The following is a 19752-nucleotide window of genomic DNA, read 5'->3' as shown; positions in this document are numbered from 1 at the left end:
TGAGAATAGTATTAGAAAAGGGGAATGGTGTAAAACTACTGATTGTAACTTTGCTTCTGATTGCATACAGAGAAGCATATTATGCTTTTTAACTCATGGAGTGACAGTAACAACACATGTAGAAGCATATTATGCTTTTTAAACATGTGACCTTTCAGTCACATGACACCAACTTTACCATTGCACCAAGGCTCACTCGTTTCTTTACTCATACTTAATATTCAAATAAATAAATACATGAGATCAAGAGATAATTGTAATCAGATAGGTACGTAGCAATCAAGATTTGATTGCTAAAACAACGAGGAATGGATAACAAGAAACACTTACTAGTATTAACAGATAAAAAATTATCAACCATGTACAGTAAGAAAAGTCAAGAAAATAAAGAGTGAGAATAATCAAATAGAAAGAATATATAATTCTTTTCAATATGTCAAACAAAAATCGAGAAATAAATATTAGTTCCACATTTTCTGGACATAAAACAAAAAACAAAGCAGACTGCTCCATTCATCATAGATAAATAACACCTTGAACAATCACAACTTGCCGAATTTCCACTTCATTTTCTAGCAAAAGAAACAGTGAAGATAATAAAATACATCAACATTGTTATATCTAGTTTAGAATCTTATTGATAATGATTTCTTTCCATGATGATGTACTTCATACATTCATATATGCATGTAATCATATAAGTTACCTCTCAAAACAATATATATCATTTCATCATATATATCAAGATTTTTTAATAAGCTAGCTACATTTTAAAAAATAACCAACGAGTTTATGAAAAATTAGAATTGTTTACTTATACTTAATGTAAATAGCAACATTTCAAATTTTTTGTCAAAAAGTTTATCCAATCTAATAAAATAAATTTAGCACAATAATGCAATATGACAATCACATTAGAAACCTTTCGATGGAAGATAACATACTCAACTCTTGAGGATCCATTCCGGAGGTGGCGAAAACAAGTTGAAATATTCATGATATTGAGACACAGACGAAACCCGACCTTGATCCAAATGATAAACACCATTCCCACCTTGCATCCAATAATTGGTGATGGCATCATCAATAAAGATGATGCAATTCCCTTTGGAAACACACAAATCTGAAGCTGATGCAGAAAACGAACATCCTTTGCCAAAAAACAAAACCCTATCCCCTAAATTCATCAAATTCACCCATTTCTTCTCCTTCTCATGAAATCTGAAAACTTTCATATTAAAATGTAAACTCTCATAAATGTCCAATAACAACAACTCACCGTCACTCTCCACCAACAGTTTTCTATCCCCACTATGAACCACATGTTCAGCAACTAACTGAACTGTTGAATCAGGTCCAATCATAACCGTCCTACCAAATTTATCAACAGCGTAAAACTGCCCTTTTAACACACATATGTCTCCATAGGTCGTTGAAATGTCATAGATCCACTTCCAAGGCTCATTGCCGCAACGGAACAGCATCAGCTGGGGGGTACAATTTTTTAATATGCCAAGAACGAGAGAATGTTTTCCAATGGAAATTACCTTTTGAGGGAGCAGCACTGAGTTGGATGTGAATTTGTCAGTAATGAAATCAGTTCCTAAATGTAGGACGGAGAGTTTGTTGAAATCAATGAGGCGAGGCAAATGAAAAGAGGTTGAAGATGAGAGATGGGATATGTGGGTGAGTGGACAAAAGAGTTTGGTCTTGCCACTTGAGTTTTGTGTTATTCTAACTAACCAAGGACGAATTAGGGTTTTTTGTTGTTGTTGTTGTTGTTGTGGTGGTGGTGGTTGTGGTTTGATGAGGAATATACTGCGTTTGGAGAGGCAACAGAATGACGTGATGGTGGAATCAGATAATGATTTGAGGACTGGAAAATTGATGGTTAAATTGAGATGGTGATCCGAAACGAAGGAAGAGCGACGCCAATTGGAACAAACTGATCGAAAGCGTATGAGATCGATTTCGATGTCAATTCGTTGCGAAATCATGTTCAAAAGCTCCTTCGGGAGATCAGACCAGTCTACCTCCGCCATGGGTGATGTTGCTGCAGCTGCTGATGTCAAATAGCAAAAGAGCCCTGGAAAAAACATTATCATGCATATGATTTTATATTATTTATTATTTTTTCTGAGGGGATTACCATGCATAGGATTATAACATCACGAATGTGTGTTTGGTCAGTCAACCCATAACTCCCCCATGTACTCCATGAAAAACAGAGCTATATACGCTGGAAGAATAATTCTTAGATGACACAAAAAAGTGGACATGCTATTATGTGTGTGACTAAATAGAGGGTCAAAATTCTTATGTCCATGCAAGAGTTGTTCCATCACAAATGTGTGCGTGGGGTGCTCATTTATTTTAAAACATTTTTCACTTAGTTTTTTTTTTTTAACAGTGTAGAAAATCTAAATGGTCAATTTTTTTATTGATACACTTTTTTGCAGTATAAAAGTTTATAGAATTTATTTTTTAACCCTCCAACTTCTAACATGCCCTACGTTTTGATAATTTTACCTTGTTTTAATTTTATAATCTAATGAATATTCATATGGTTATTTCACCATTTTCAACTCCTCGTCTGGTAGTTCAATCAGTATTTAAATAAATAAATATAATTACAATCATGTTATATAAATTATGAGCGTATTTTCCTGCCTTTGGGTTATATAATCAAAAACCCTTCACCTCTTCCACTCCATAAAAAAAAATTGTGAAACCATTCAGAAATCAGATACTTTTCTTCGGGAAAGTTTAGTAATTAGACATGTTTTCAAGCATGCTTAAATACTCCTGAGTTGGGTTGTGCACGGTTTTTTTTTTTTGTTGAATAAATCTTAAAAATATCCATATTAAAACCAATTTTAAAGATTAAATTTTAACCATACGAAATATATAAATTGCCCCTGACAGAAAAGGTTGGTTTATGAGATACCAATTATTAAAACCGATTTTGAACTGATTTGTGAACACCTATGAAGCACGGATACAGACATGGACACCAGACACGACACTGACATGCCGACACACAGGGGCGGCTACACCCCCGAGCTAGCCTGGGCTAGTGCCCAGTCTATGCTTCTACTTTGTTCGCTAAAAGCCCAACCCAATAGCCCATTCCTACTTAAAAAAAAAACGGGCAGATTGGTGTAATTTTTTTCAGCGTGCGTAGTAAAAATTAGAACCCTTTTCCTTCAGAAATAGTAATCGCGACTCTCCGTCTCTGTGCTTTTTGTTTCTCTGTTTCACTTTCCTTTCCCTCTCTCTCTCTGAACTAGCAGCACCTCTCCCTCTCTCAACTCTCAGTCTCTATTTCATTTTCATTCCTTCTCATCTCCTCTCCTCTCCAGTCTCCACTCTCCTCCACCAGGATTGTTTTTCTCTGTTGTTTTTTTATTTGTTCTATTTTATTGCTGCTTGTTATTTGTTAATGGGTGAATCAATCAAGGAGTTGATTATTCAAATTTCAAACTACAATTTAGAATTGTTGATTTATCCCTAATTTTGATTTTCCAAACCCTAATTTAGAATTGTGATGTTTATAACTTAGGCAGATGAACTGAACTTGATTTCAACTTTTTGTTTTGTTTTGTGGATGGTGAATGTAGTGTAAAGAAAAGAGCCAAACGCTGTAAGTGTAACCAAGCAAAGTCAGTTGGCATTGCATTGTGAAATTAGTTCAAAGTAAGATTAATAAATCAATAATGAACATAACAAGGTGAAGCAAGATGAGTTGATTAAGAACAGACCAAGAGAAGATCAATCCAAGCTAACTGCGTTAGCTTTTGGACCTTTTTACCAGATATTGTTTAGTTTTGTTTTGTCTTTTAGTTTTTTTTATGGTTGATGTACACATATATCTTACATTAAAGTATACTCAATGTTATAATGGATGAGCAGTGACAAAAGACAAAACAAAACCTTAAATGAAATAATTAGAGAGGAAGTTGAAAACTAACTAGTTTAGAAAAGATAATAGAGTCTCGTCGTAGATGAATAGGATTTTTGTGGACCGTGGAGAACATGTATAGAAGTAGCATAAGGTGGTTAGACCGAATGGAAGATAGTCTAATAATCCGAGGTAGTGGAAAATTACGGTTCCAATTTTTTTCGCCCAGGCTCTATATAAATCCTAGCTCCGCCACTGCCGACACAACTAATAATTTGAAAAAATCACATAATTTAGTGTAATCACAAGTGGTGGTGTCGTGTCGTGTTGGTGTCGAACACGACACGTGTCCGACACCAGGACACGCCTAATCCGAGGAGTGTCCGTGCTTCATAGGTGAACAGTAGTTTAAATTGTTCTATTTAGGACATACCAGCAAAGAAGAAACTTTTATTAGAAAATGTCGTAATGCAAATGTAAAAGTCCAGCATTATGTGATTATTTCAAATTATTAGCGGAGTCCGTGTTCGTGTTCGATGTCCGTATCCGTATCCATGCTTCATTTGTATTTAAAAAACTAGGTCACTCCAATTATAATAGTTAGCAGGCTATTAATAAATGAATCCATCATACCTAAAAGAAGAATTACATTGAGAATACATAAAATTTTGAAAGAAAAAAACAAATGTATGAACTATTTTGGCAAAGGGGAAATACAAAGGAGGCTACTTCTAGTAGAAAGATAGGTGCAGTACAATCAAGACTTGATAGCTAAGAAAACAAGGATGACAAGAAACAGTAAGTCGCATTAACAGAATACAAAATTTCCTTCAATTCAATAAGAAATTATAACTATTCTCAATACATCAAGTTTTGTGTAGTGAGAACTGAATCAGACTAAAAAATTGATTAGAAATTATAACTCTTGGCAATATAACTTGCATATTGTCTGGACATAATAGTAAAAGATTAAATCTGCATATATATTGCCATGTTTTGCGGATTAAACTAGACGTGTTGTCTGTCATCTTCTTTCTTTCTATCACCCCTGTTTGACAGTAAAAGAGAAGATCAAAATCCTAATAAATAAATTCTTCAAAAAAAAAATCCTAATAAATAATGTTTATGTATGATAATTATCCAAGCACTTGAGACACCATCCTATAAAAGCTAGCTTATTAAGACGAAATAACCAAGCAACTTAAATACTCCAAAAAAATTTTCAGACTATTCGTTGTCAGATTTTGGCACTCCCCAATAACCTAGTCCCTATCAATGTATATAACAAAAAGAAACCCTTCAAATAGCTACAAATAAAGGATGGAATATCAGAAGCTAATCTAAGTATAAGTAAACAAGAAACATAGAGGAAAGAACCTGGTCTTAGATAAGTTACTTAGAACCTCATTTTTCAAAATGTTCATTCCAATGAGTAAGCAAGAAATAACGTAACATGTTGGCAAGTCAAACACATAGAGACGACAGAACTAGAAAATACGATTCGAAACAATGGGAGAGGGTTAACTGATTATATTGTAAAACTATCTCTCTTAAATACAAAGATAAGTTTTGGTAAACAATGGAGCAGTACATCCATGTTGATAGTGGCTCTTTCAAAAAAAAGAGAAGTGTTTAGGTGATTGTCTTTAGTTCATAAACATTGAGCAAGTCAGAGAGTGTTAAAGGAGAAAGAATTATAAAACCATCAGTAAAATAAAGTGGAACATGTACATTAAATTCCTAACAACTAGAGAGAAGATCAATCTCAGTCAGTTAAGATGTAAGTCTATCTTGATCAATTAAGATTCAATGTCAAGTGGTAAAGATTGAATCAAAGTAACATAACTTCTACTGCTAAGCATATAGTCTGCAAAAGTAACAACAATAAAATAAGATAATCAAACCCATAAACATTGTTACGACCAGTTTAGAAACTTCATAATAAAAACTTGCCATGTTAGAAAAACAGTTGGTCAATGTAACATTTCAATTTCTAAAAGTACTTGTCAAAAGGTTTATCCAATCAAACAAGATGACAATCACAGTAGATACCTTTTAATGCAAGATAACATGATCAGCTTTTGAAGATCCAATCCGAAGGTGGCCAGAACAAGTTGAAGTATTCAGGATAATGAGACATAGACGAAAGCCGACCTTGATCCAAATGAAAAACACAATTCCCACATTGCTTGTTCCTAGAAGAGAGAAACGCACCATCAATAAAGATCACACAATTCCCTTTAGAAACACACAAATCTGAAGCAGAAGCGGAAAACGAACATCCATTCCCAAGGAACAAAACTCTATCCCCTAAATTCTTCAACTTCACCCATTTCTTCTCATTCTCATGAAACCTGAACACTTCAATACTAAAACGTAAACACTCATAAATGTCCACTAACAGCAACTCACCCTCACTCTCTACCAGTAATTTTCTATCCCCACCACCAACCACATGTTCAGCCACTAATTCAACCGAGGAATCAAGTCCAATCGTAACTGTCTTACCACGCTTATCAACCGCGTAAAACCGCCCTTTAAACAGGCAGATGTCTCCGCAGGTGGTTGAGATGTCGGAGATCTGCTTCCAACGCTCATCGCTGCAACGGAAAAACACCGGCTGAGGGCTCAAACCTTTTAATATGCCAATAACAACTGGTTTTTCTCCAACGGAAATTACCTTTTCAGGGTACATGTAGTTTGAGTTGAAGGAGGGTTTATTGTGGAATATGAACTCCTCGTCTATGATGAAATCGGTTCCAAAATGTAGGACCGGTAGTTTGTTGAAGTCAAGTAGACGAGGCAAATGAACAGAGGATGAAGGTGAGTGATATGAGATGAGTGGGAGGAAGAGGTTGGTTTTTCCACCTGCATTTTGGGTAATACGTAACAACCAAGGACGATCTAGGGTTTGTTGTTGTTGGTGTTGCGGTGGTTTGATTAGGAAGATAGAACGTTTGGAGAGGTAACAGAATGAAGTGTTGGTGGCGTTGATTGAATCAGAGAATGTATACGGGTATAAAGTGTTTGGGGAAAAGGATAATATACTAAAGAAACTGAGGAGTGGAAACTTGATGGTTAAATTGAGATGGTGATTTGAGACGGAGGAAGAGTGACGCCAATTGGAACAAACCGATCGAAAGCGAATGAGATCGATTTCGGTGTCGATTCTTTGAGATATCAGAATCAGCAGCTCCCTTGGGAGATCAGACCATTCTGACTCCGCCATGGGTGATGTTGCTGCAGCTGCTGATGTCTGCCTCCGTTATTTTTTAGACTTTTAGCAACGGAAAAATAGCAAAAAAAGAGCCCTAGAATAAAAAGGGATGGTCGTTAAAACATTACCATTCATAAGATAACGATTTTTTTTAATTATTTTTTTAAGTAGGATAATTTTTTGATAGTGGCCGGGTGTTTGAACCCCGGACCTTGCATATAAACATTTTATGCATTGTCCCAACCAACTGAACTAAGCTCACGAGGACTTTTGAGTAGGATAATGATAAAACATTAAAAGTTTTTGTAAAAAAAAATAAAAATTAATAGTTTATTTTAAAAATATTTTACTTGTTTTTCCCCAAACATTTTAGAAAATATACCCAAGAGTGTTCATACTGTTGTAATCAGAGTGCGCAATGCGGAATATGCGAAAGCTTAAATTATCTCTTTTTCTGGAACCTGAACAATCCAATATACCAGCACAACCAACAACAACACTAGCAACAATAAAATGGAGTAAAAAAACTGTAATGAGAACACCATAATTTTAACGTGGAAAACTCCTCTCAATGTGAGAGAATAAAAACCACGGGACCTAGTCCAGCCAAAAACTTCCACTATCACAATAATGGTTACAATCAATGTCTTCCTAAATCTCTAGGAACTGACAATCATCAAATAATCACCAACTATGGTGATTCTAACAACCAGAGAGCAAACCCTAAATAGGTATCCCAAACAGACACAAAGAGAAGACAAAACTACTTAGAAAAATTATCTAAGTATCAAACTAGGTAACAAAAATAACATACTCAAATTTCAGCCGAAACGGAGATCGTTTGCCGAACATACTTTTGTCACCGGTACCCAAAATCTCTTCCTCTTTGTAACACTCTCTCTCGGTGGCTGCACAATTTCACACCACTCACCATTCTGAAACTAGGGAAAATAATTCCCTTTTATAATCACTACACACATATTTTTTTCTTTTTCTTAAACAAGTGTGTGGCCCCCACCCAACAATTCTCCCCCTCACGAATCAAGTGGGGCAATCAGTTGTCTTTCCAACAACTATGCCGCAAAAATCAACATTCTCCATTACTTGAGAATCAGAAACAAGTCCTCTATCATCAATTGTAATAGCAACTCCATCAGCAGTGTACCTTTTCAAAGGCTTTCTAATTTTCACGGTCTTCATGAGTTGGATCATCAACAATAACTCTATCAATGTCTTTCAACCGCTGGTCTTCAATGAACTCAGCCTCACAACATCTAATAAGTTTCTTCAAAACAGGATCATACAACCTGTAACCAACTCCATCTAGGCCATAGCCTAAAAACACACACTGCTGACTCTTTACAAAAGCTTTGCATCCAAAAACACGTAAATGGTCATAAGAAATATTCTTACCGGACCAAATCATCTCTGGTACTTCATGTTGCAAGGACACACATGGTGAAAGATTCAAGACATGCACAATTGTGCTCAATGCTTCTCCCCAAAATGATTCTAGAAGCTCTCCATCTAACAACAAACATTTAACTCTTTCCACCAATACTTTATTCGTCTGTTCAGCAACACCATTAAAACGTAAAGATCTCTGATATCTAATCAAGTTCTCTCTACAATAAACTCCAATTTTTCTCAGAAAATCACCTCCATTATCTATGCATATGCACTTCAACTTCTTCCCAGTTTCACGCTCAACTGAAACCTTAAATTTCTTAAACATGCTCAAAACATCATTTTTACTCTTCAAGGTGTAAACCCAAGTCTTTCTTGAATGGTCATCAACAAAACTCATAAAGTATGCGCTTCCCAAATTGTGCTTGTCTTCACGGGACAGCATAAATGTCGACAATGCACCAAATCAAGAATTTCTGGTCTTCTAGGTGAGTGAATCTCAAAAGAAACTTTTCTTTTCTTCTCAACAAAACAGTGATCAAATTTATTCAAGTGTATATTACTCATGTCAGACAACACATTACTCTTGCATAGCTTAACCATGTCTTTCTCACTCATGTGACACAACCTCTTATGCCACAACTCAACTTTCTCAGCTGATTCAACCAGATGCACATCTTTAATTATTTTTGCATATGTCAAGTAAAGGTTAGAAAATTTCGTACCTCTTGCAACAATCATAGATCCCTTTGAAAGTTTCCAAGAATCCCGCGAGAACAAGCTATCATAACCTTCATCACATAGTTTAGCCATAGAAAGCAAATTCAACTGGATGTTTGGAACATGCTTCACATCCTCGAGAGTTAACTTTGCCCCATTGGACATCTCCAAATTAACATCCCCAAGGCCAACACACTTTAACACACCTTCATGAGCCAACTTCACATCACCAAATTCACCTGAAGTATATGAGCAAAAAACATCTCTCCTAGAAGTGACATGTGCCGAAGTACCACTATCAATCACCCAACTGGATGCACTATCAACAATATCATGCTCTTCAACAAGAAGCAATTCATCATCATATGGCAGATTAGTCGAGCCACCATCTGAATCTTCTTCTTTCTTTTTACCTTTACCTTTGTCCTCATTCGCCTTTTTCAAATCCCAACAAAATCTCTGTTTATGCCCCTATCTACCACAATTGTAACACTCAATAACTTTCTTGGAATTACTTCTGCTCTAGTCTCTATTACCTGAATATCGGTTCATGTTTCTCCCCCTTGATTCAGTAACCAATACCCCTGACTCCGAATATGAGTCCTGAGACTTTCTTCTCATTTCCTCATTCAAAACACTACTTTTGACAATGTCCATTCACAACACACCATCAGAAGCAGAATTAGACAAAGACATTCTAAAAGTTTCCCACAAGTCGGGCAAAGAACCGAGAAGAAACAAACCTTGAATTTCATCATCAAACTTAATACCCATAGTAGATAACTGATTCATAATTCCTTGAAATGTATTCAAATGATCTGCACATGAAGTCCATTCTTGGAGCTTCAAACCTAACATTTTCTTTATCAGAAACATCTTGTTATTACCTGTCTTCTTCGCATACAGTTGCTCAAGCTTATCCCACAATGATTTTGCATTGTTCTCCCCACTAATGTGGTTCAAAACATTATCATCAACCCACTGACGAATGTACCCACACACCTGTCTTTGTAGTAGTGTCCACTCATCATCTGTCTTACCATAGGCTTCGCTGCAACAAACACAGGTTCATGATATTTCTTAACATAAAGTAGATCCTCTATCTTATTTTTCCAAAGGGCATAATTCGATCCATTCAAAGACAACATACGAGTTGTGTTGACTTCCATTGTTCACCACAAATTAATTTCCACAAAAAGAACTGAAGCTCTGATGCTAGTTTTTGGGATCAGAGTGCGCAATGCGGAATATGCGGAAGCTTAGATTATCTCTTTTTGTGGAACCTGAACAATCCAATATACCAGCACAACCAACAACAACACTAGCAACAATAAATTGGAGTAAAAAAACTGCAATGAGAACACCAGAATTTTAACGTGGAAAACTCCTCTCAATGTGAGAGAAAAACCACGGGACCTAGTCCAACCAAAAACTTCCACTATCACAATAATGGTTACAATCAATGTCTTCCTAAATCTCTAGGAACTGATAATCATCAAATAATCACCAACTATGGTGATTCTAACAACCAGAGAGCAAACCCTAAATAGGTATCCCAAACAGACACAAAGAGAAGACAAAACTACTTAGAAAAATTATCTAAGTATCAAACTAGGTAACAAAAATAACATACTCAAATTTCAGCCCAAACAGAGATCGTTTGCCGAACACACTTTTGTTACCGGTACCCAAAATCTCTTCCTCTTTGCCGTAACACGCTCTCTCAGTGGGTGCACAAATTCACGCCACTCACCGTTCTGAAACTAGGGAAAATAATTCCCTTTTATAATCACTACACACATATTTTTTTTCTTTTTCTTAAATAATGCGTGGCCCCCACTTGAGGAGGGAGCCACCCAACACAGACAATATTACACGGGTTGCTTCTACCTTAACCAAGGTCCTAGATTCGAATCCAGTACTACCTCTTAAATTAAATGAAATTATGCAGTCATAGTGTTGCGAATTTTTACAATCTTTTATGATTGCCATGAAATCTGAGACATCATTATTACATTACAATAGTGTTTTATATAGTTTAGACAACAAGTAACTGTGTTTAATATAATCATATCTATAATATGTTGTTGCTAGCTTACCATATGTATAGTACTAGTGTGTGTATACCCGTGCGATGCACGGGGAATATTTTGTTTAATTAAAAATAAAATACATTATATTCATATATCTTAAATTATTTTAAATTTAAGGTGAGGTTTTGGGATTATAAACAAAATTATGAAAAATAATTTCAATTAAGAGGAGCATATAACTTAGAGAGAGAGTGTGTGTAAATGTTAGAAGCTGCCTTATAAGGAACATATGTTAAGGAAATATAAATATAAATATTTTCATAAAAATTATACATATAATTAGAAAATTGTTTTCTTAAAGCAAAATTTTCAAATCCGTTACATGTGTTCTTAGCGAATGCAAGACCCAAAAATAAAAGTATTTTTGAAGTTATTATTATAGCGAAACTCAGTTATAAAATTTAATTGAAGAAAAGAAAATATTTTCAACTTTTTTCTCACCTCATATCCCAACTTTTTTCTACTTCATTCTTCTTCTTTTTAAACCGGTCCATACGTGAAAAGAAGAAAAGAAGGGGAAATCACGTTATATAAATTAGACCGGTATCAGACACAATGGAGTGTAAGAAATGGAAGAAAAAAAAACACATTAAAAGTTAAGAAACAAAGGATCAAAGTTGATGCAAAAACAACACAAAAGACCAGCACGTGCTACAAAAGGAGAAAAATGACTTTAAATTTTCTAATATGTTTAAATTTTCTAATATCATTAAGCTCCTCGAGCAATATGTTTTATAAGAGATGCTCCTTTTCATACAGCTCTAATATAAATCGACAAAATGAATATACATCAGATTCCTACATATAAGATCTGATAAACATGTTTACCACATGTTAGCTCAAAAGTGATTGCATCAACATTTTCAAATAAATAACCAATTTTATTAAGCACTAAATGAGAGCATAAGTTAAGCTCCCAAGTGGAAAAATTTAGCACAATAAACTCAATAAGTACAGTAGATTTGGAGAACAAAAGCTAGTCTCCCTAGCACAAACCAATGACAGCAAATAGAAATCAATGACAAACATTGCGTGCCAGTTGAACAAATACTCCACAAAGAATTGTTTCCAATGATTCCCAAATTTTGAAGAGCATGATCTCCAATCTCCACATCTGTTCAGTTTATGCACAGAGAACCTTGAAGATCTGGCTTCAAAATGATCTTTTCGACTTGCCTATTGATGAGTCAATAATTAGTAGTTTTAATTTAATATTTAAGTCCGTTTTAATTAGATTTAAGTTTATTTTATTTTAATATTATTTCCTTTTAGAGCTATTTTACTTCAGTTGCATATTATTATATTTCAGGTATAAATATTTGATGGATTGAGTCTTGGAGCAAAAGAAAGGAGTTTGGAGCTGATTCGGAACAAAAATACGAAGATTTGGAGACAAAAATATGTCTCCCCCAAGTCAAAAGCTTGGCAAGGCCCGTGCTCCCACTGGCACGGCCGTGCCACCTCCCAGGATCTCCTTTTGCTGCTTTTCCTTAGATTTCAAGCTACTCTATTTGGTTTTGACCAAAAGGCCCGCAGTTTGTTGTGGAACATTCTAGTGATGTATTGCTTAGGTTTTAAGTCGAATGTAAACTATAAATAGAGTAGCTAGCCATCACAACAAATCATCTTTTGTTCTCTGAAATAATAAGTGACAATTGTTTCTTTGAATAAAAGTTCACCTTATATTTTATGTTCTTCTTCTCTTATATGTCTACAATGAACGTGAGTGAGTAGACTCTTCTTGTCTTGGGATTGTTGGATAAGTCTAAATGACATAATCCTAATCAAACCAAGCCTTGAACCCTAATTTTATATAAATCTACTTTCTAATTTAATTTCATCGTTTTTATATTGAATTAACAATTACCGAACTAAGAAGCGAACACGAGGGTTTTGTAATCGTTAATTCATCATCTCAAATATCAATTCATAAAGCGAACGCGGAGCTTTGATATTGGAACAAGTGAAATTAGACAAGGGTTGCGAAACATGAGAATAGTCTAGCAAACCTTGAGACATATAAAGTTTCGTTCTTCAAGGATTCTAATAGCAGCGTGGTTGCTAGAGGAAAACACTCACTGACTTCGAGAGAAGCTTTGATACGCTAAAGAGAAACTTGTCTTTAGAAAGTAAATCCAATATAAAATTCTGGTTTAGGGTTTGTTTGTGAAGGGCTTGTTATTTAGATGAACCAATAATCCCAAGGCACTTTTATTTTTAGGATAAAGTGCACTTTTCACCCCTTAAGTTTTAAAAAGTTGCGATTTTGACCCCCTATGAAAAAAAATGACAAAAGTGACCCCTATGTTTAGGTAAATATGCTCTTTTGACCCCTAACATAAGGGAAATATGATCTTTTGACCCCTTATCTTCTCAAAAAGATGCGATTATGGCCTCTTTTTTGGGACACGTGGCGTCTTCTCAGCAATTTTGGGACGAAAGGGGCCAAAATTGTAATTTTTTTTAATAGGGGGCTAAAATCGCAACATTTTGAAACTTAAGGGGTCAAAAAGTGCAGTTTAGCCTTATTTTTATTATTTTCTTTTAATTAAAAATTCAAACTTTAATCTCAAAACTCTTTTCTAATCATTGTTGAAAGTTAATTGAATTCATAACCCCCTGTCGGAACGATACTCTTTTATTACTACTTCGGTAAGACCGTGCACTTGCGGTTTTATCTCATCAAGTTTTTGGAGCCATTGCCGGGGAGTTATTGTAATTTGATTAACTTTTTAATAGTGGTTAGACTAATATATATATATATATATATATATATATATATATATATATATTATTTCTTTTTCTTTTTCTTTTTATTTTTTATTTTTCTACCTTCAACTAAAAAAATATAAAAAAATAAAAAATATAAAAAGTAAAAAATTTCTCTCTCTCTCTCTCTCTCTCTCTCTCTCTCTCTCTCTCTCTATTTTATTTTATTTTTTATCTTTAACTGTTTTGATTTCAGGCATGGCTCAAATCCACTATCAATGGACTTCTTCCCCTGTTTTACCTCCTTCTAAAGTTCATGGAATATTTGGTCATATTGGTATTGAATGTCAACTAGGTTGTGTTGTTAGAAATCCTGAGCAAGTAAACTGTGCTCAATATAATCAAGGGTTTAGGAACGGTCAATTTTTTTTTCAAACCCCTCAAAATCTTTTTGGATAACAAACAACACCACCCGGTTTTGCAAACAACCAAGGAGTCCCTCAAAAATCCGACTTGGAACTTTTGCTAGAAAATCTTATATTAGATCAAACTAAGCACAACCAAGAATTTAAAATCCAAGTTGGAATTTTGAATGACTCTCCACCTAGTTTTGCAAACAACCAAACAGTCCCTCAAAAATCTGACTTGGAACTTTTGCTAGAAAATCTTGTATCAGATGACACTAGGCACAACCAAGAACTTAAAATCCAAGTTGAAATTTTGAATGACTCTCTCGATAGGCTTTCCTCAAAAGTAGATTCTATTTTGTACTCACAACAGATGCTAGAGACTCAAATCTCCCAAGTAGCCCAACAAGTAACCTCTTCCACATAACCATCCGGAGTCCTTTTGAGTCAAACTGAAACCAACCCCAAAGGCCCGATAAATGCTATTACACTTTGTAACACCTAATTCCCGACGGTAATTTTTCATAATAATGATCATGGTTTTAACGAAAAAGGATGTCACACACATTCATTTATCTTTCAAGATAATAATAATAGATAATCAGATACAACAACGAAAGACACTTCATAAAAATTTTACAATTATAAAATAGCTTGTCTTTAACATCATTTAGGAAAAATAGCATAAAACATCATAGTGCTTAAAGTTCATAATTCAAGGCATTCAACGTTTAACCCAACCCTAGTGTTACAGATCAGAGCACGTATTTATTCGACTACTTAATATCACAAATAATAGCTACATGACTATATCCTCGTCATCACCTTCTAAGCGTCCGGCAAAGCTAAAGCTCATCGTCCTGAGTATCTGTATCCCAAGGGTACAGACACCAAAATATACAAACAACAACAAAGGGGTGAGAATTCACATCTTAACATATATTGGGATACATGAATAATAAAATAGGTAATCATATCCTCATTGGTCCATCATCACATCATCATCAATCCTTCATCATATCATCATTAATCATTTCATCATAATATTCATACAATTTATTTCATAAACATCATTGACAAATACATCTTATGCACACCTTTAACACACATATCATATTCACATCATTAGCACATATCACAGTTCACCTAAAATGACCTATATGCAACATACTTCATTCCTAGACCTACATGCATGCCGGTACCGGATCCTATCGTCATAATAATGTAGTTCAGAGATGTGTTACTGAAACATACATTTCGTCATTCGTCATTTGTCATTATGCAGTATGATATGATGCATGAAGACTCACCAAACATCATTTAGAAAGACAAGTAAACAACACATCATCTTTACATCATAGTCAATCGTCATTTTTCATCATTCGTCATTTTTCGTCTTTCGTCATTTTTCGTCTTTTTAACAATCATCACGTCGTTTTACATCATCATTAACACCTTATCATTAATTAACACCACATGTTCGTCTAATTATATCTAACTCATTTCTCTGTTAAAACTCACGTCATGTTTAGGACTTACATTCATCATTGGTTTCCTTTACATTCTCTGCACCATTTACTCCTAGTAACCTACCTTATCCTTCATCATTGGTCTTTACGATTTTTGCTACCCCTTCGTCTTCCCTCATACGAACTTTCGTCTATATGACTAGACTTATTAAATCGTAAGACCCTATCGTCAGGTATTAATTTCATCATTATTATTGTCTATTACCTAAGTCTTCTAGCATCGTAGTTTGTACCTTTAAAATATGATTTAAATCTTTAGACTCATTCTTTATTCTAAGTTTCTTCTATTATCTTTATCCCTTGAATATGGTCTATTCCTAAAATTGTCCTCTTTTCTTATCTTATCCCTTATCTTTCTTCGCTTTCATCTTACTCCCTTCTATTATATTCATATTCAGATTCACCGCTCTTACTACCCCCCACTTTGTTCATTTACTTCATACACAACTTTCTATTTCCATTTACATTTCATCCTAACGATTTCATCATCGTAATCAGTTCTCTAAATTTGTCCTCGCTATTTGTATCGTTATGATCTTGTATCATTAATCATAAGTAACTCGTTATTCATCCTTACCGCGACTGACATCTTTCACCACATCCCACTATTTAACATACTCCTCTCTAACCCTATTTCACCTACACCTCGTCGTGTATTTATCTTTACCATATTACCCCGATTCCTTTCCTCTTCAATCTGACAACTTTCCTAAGTTCACACTCTTCATATAGTCTTGTCTCTGCATTTATCCCATACTATAATTTACTATCTATTTCATATTTATTAGTCTCTGAATAACCCTCTTACAACTCACTCTATTTTCCCCTTAAGTCTTTCATAAACATCTTTTATTACGTCGTTCATCATCGTCATACGACATTTATACTATCATCATACTTCATCATCTTATAACGTTAACATCTCAGTCATCGATTAACATCATATCTACATACTATAGTTTACATATTTGTCAAACCAACATCATGTTTAGAACCCACACCCATCATTAGTTTTATCCCCCATTTCCTTCGTCTTTTTGCGATAGAGACATGTCTTACTCTATGTTCTCAGTCTTAAGATCTTTATCACTCCTTTCGTCATTCCTCATAATGTTTTCCGTCTATTCTTTTAGTCTCATTAAGTTTAAGATCCTATCTTCATATATATTTTCATCATTGCTATCTTCTATTGACTTAAATCACTATCAATGGTTCATGTATAAAGACTCACTAATACCTTGAGGTTATCACTTCTAATTATGAATCAACACAATTCCACATTTAGATATATAGCTAAAGGACCCCTTAATTTTACTTCACACACTAATAGCTTGCTTAAACTCGCTAATGCTCTCAGAGATGTTTTTGAGTCATTGGGAGGGTTGTGCTGAAATTTCAGGAAAAGCGCAGCATGACCTAAGTGCAGTGTTTTGATTATAACTCAGGTTGTGGATGTCTTATTGAGATCAAACCAAAGCCTATTTTAAGCTAACATTCATAACTACAACTTTCATGAAGACACCTAGATCCAATTCGGAACAGAAAGTGGTGGAAAAGTTGGTTTTTCCTAAGCCTAGACAGGGTCCCCGACTGTGTTGACCCATGTGTAGTATTTAGATCATAACTCAAGTTCTAAACATCATTTTGAAGTCAGACCAAAGCCATTAGAAATCTAACTTCCATACCTACAACTTTCATGTTTACACCGAGACCCAGTTCAAAACGGAAAATGGTGAAAAAGTTGAATTTTCTCAGGTGGTCTGACAAAAATCGGGGACCGATTTTCAAAATCGGGGCCCGATTTTTGCAGAACCAAAAGTGTGAAACGCTGACCAAAATCGGGGGCCGATTTTAGCACTTCGGGGCCTGATTTTTAGTTGACAGACAGCTTCAAAAATCAGTTTCAAAGTGCGTTTTTCACCCATTAATCACTTTTAAACCACTAAACTCAATTACAAAACTCCCTAATCATCATCCTAAAGTTACCATATCATTCCAACACTAATTCTCCATTAACCTACCTATTTATCTACCCTTGTTAAGGCTATAGACTCTATTCAAAACCCTGAACTAGATTCCCCCAATTCTAACCTTTCAACATCATCATCATATACCTTCATCGATATTTTTTTTTTTTATCGAATTTCACATCATAACATCATTAACATCTAAAGAGTTCAAACAACCCCCAACATAGAATAGATAACCTAGAGTGAAAGGAATCTCCCCCTTACCTCGAATCTCCGAAGTCATAGCTTTTTGGCTCTCTCCTCCTGAATTAGGGTTTTCTCCTCTGCTTCTCTCTTCTTCTCTTGTTTCTACGTTTCAGCAAAAGTGACAACTCTGATTATTAACTTTGTATTTATATTTGGGCTAACATCATACAATTATTCCTTCCATTCTATTTTCTATTATTTTTACTTCTCCCTCCCCCACTTAATTAAAACTTCTATTCTACACCTTCCGCCTCTCTAATATTTTATTTAGTTTTTCCCTTCATCATAATAGTCCTCCTAACACGTCATTAATCATCATAAATCTATTTCGTCATAGCTAACATAATATTCTAGCATCAGAACATCATTATAATCATAAAATCAAGAATAAATCTAATTACTTTATTAAATCATTACATGAAATTTTTGGGGTGTTACACACTTAGGGATGGTAAGCGATTAGAAGACCCTGTTGTGGAAAACAATAAAATTGAGGTTGAGGTAGAGAGTGAAAAGCCACAAAGTTAGAAAGTTGTAGCAGAGAGTGAAAAGCCTAACATATCACCACCATGAGTCAAAAATTCCTTTCCCACAAGGGTTTGATGAGTCCAAGTTAGATGAGCAGTTTAGGAAATTTATTGAAATAATTTAAGACAAATTGCCACCTAAACTTGAGGATCTAGGGAGTTTTTCCATACCATGTGTCATAGGATTCGAGATTATAAAAAGAGCCATGTGCGATTTGGGGGGAGAATGTTAGTTTGATGTCATTGTCCCTTTGTGAAAGGTTGGGTATAGGATAGAGAAACCTTCTAACCGTCAAGCTAATGACTTTAAACGAGCGCTTCGTGGGAGGCAACCCACGGATTTAATTTCTTTGAATGCGAAGAAAAAAAATTTAGGAGAAAAAAAATTCTTTTTAAAAAAAATATATTTTAAGGAAGAAGATTGTTGGCTCAGATGATGATGCAGGGAGGAAGAAATCAACAATCATGAACCATGGCATCGAATTCAAAGATACCGAATAAAGGAATAGGTATAAAACTCTTGTCTCTAGACCTATATATGCTTGCAGGTACCCTGATAGTAATATTATGATTACACTAGGTATTAGAGATACTATGGTTCGACTATTTAACACATTGACTTGCACCATATGGAGTAGGAAAGAGGTAGGGAATGATGAGGACTGATGAGCTGATTATGTTGAGGACAAGCAAAGATTCAAGTGTGGGAGAGTTTGATGAGTCAATAACTAGTAGTTTTAATTTAATATTTAAGTCCTTTTTAAATAGATTTAAGTTTATTTTATTTTAATATTATTTCCTTTTAGAGCTATTTTACTTCAGTTGCATATTATTATATTTCAGGAATAAATATTTGATGGATTGAGTCTTGGAGCAAAAGAAAGGAGTTTGGAGCTGATTCGGAACAAAAATACGAAGATTTGGAGACAAAAATATGTCTCCCCCAAGTCAAAAGCTTGGCATGGCCCGTGCTCCCAATGGCACGGCCGTGCCACCTCCCAGGATCTCCTTTTGCTGCTTTTGCTT

At 34.8% G+C, this 19752-nt stretch overlaps 2 protein-coding genes across 3 annotated transcripts; both read right to left on the bottom strand.

Moving 5' to 3' along the window:
- Window positions 1–309: 309 nt before the first annotated feature.
- On the bottom strand, window positions 310–2244 carry LOC146936759 (F-box protein SKIP23-like). Of its 2 annotated transcripts, none has more exons than XM_085751396.1 (2): window positions 923–2244; window positions 310–572 (listed from the first exon to the last, which is right to left on the bottom strand). In XM_085751396.1, the coding sequence occupies exon 1, from the start codon at window positions 2103–2105 to the stop codon at window positions 945–947; it is 1161 nt and encodes a 386-aa protein (XP_085607522.1). In that variant the 5' UTR covers window positions 2106–2244; the 3' UTR covers window positions 310–572; window positions 923–944. The 2 variants fall into 2 exon arrangements, with proteins under 2 accessions (XP_085607522.1, XP_085607520.1); XM_085751394.1 differs by having other exon boundaries at window positions 399–572; window positions 945–2242.
- Window positions 2245–4795: 2551 nt separating this feature from the next.
- Window positions 4796–7169, bottom strand: LOC146936758 (F-box protein SKIP23-like). Its single transcript, XM_085751393.1, has 2 exons — window positions 5954–7169; window positions 4796–4949 (listed from the first exon to the last, which is right to left on the bottom strand). Exon 1 carries the CDS (start codon window positions 7128–7130, stop codon window positions 5976–5978), a length of 1155 nt encoding a protein of 384 aa, XP_085607519.1. The 5' UTR covers window positions 7131–7169; the 3' UTR covers window positions 4796–4949; window positions 5954–5975.
- Between the last annotated feature and the right edge of the window lie 12583 nt (window positions 7170–19752).

The sequence above is a fragment of the Medicago sativa genome, chromosome 3 (genome assembly GCF_051527215.1).
Source record: "Medicago sativa cultivar Bolivia chromosome 3, Bolivia_mono, whole genome shotgun sequence".
Taxonomy (NCBI): Eukaryota; Viridiplantae; Streptophyta; class Magnoliopsida; order Fabales; family Fabaceae; genus Medicago; species Medicago sativa.
The sequence above is the reverse complement of the archived record's forward strand: the minus strand, read 5'-3'. Positions and strand labels throughout refer to the sequence as shown.

Coding starts and splice junctions, on each gene's coding strand:
- LOC146936759 (XM_085751396.1), bottom strand. CDS start 2,105: ATGATAATGTTTTTTCCAGGGCTCTTTTGCTATTTGACATCAGCAGCT.
- LOC146936758 (XM_085751393.1), bottom strand. CDS start 7,130: ATGGCGGAGTCAGAATGGTCTGATCTCCCAAGGGAGCTGCTGATTCTG.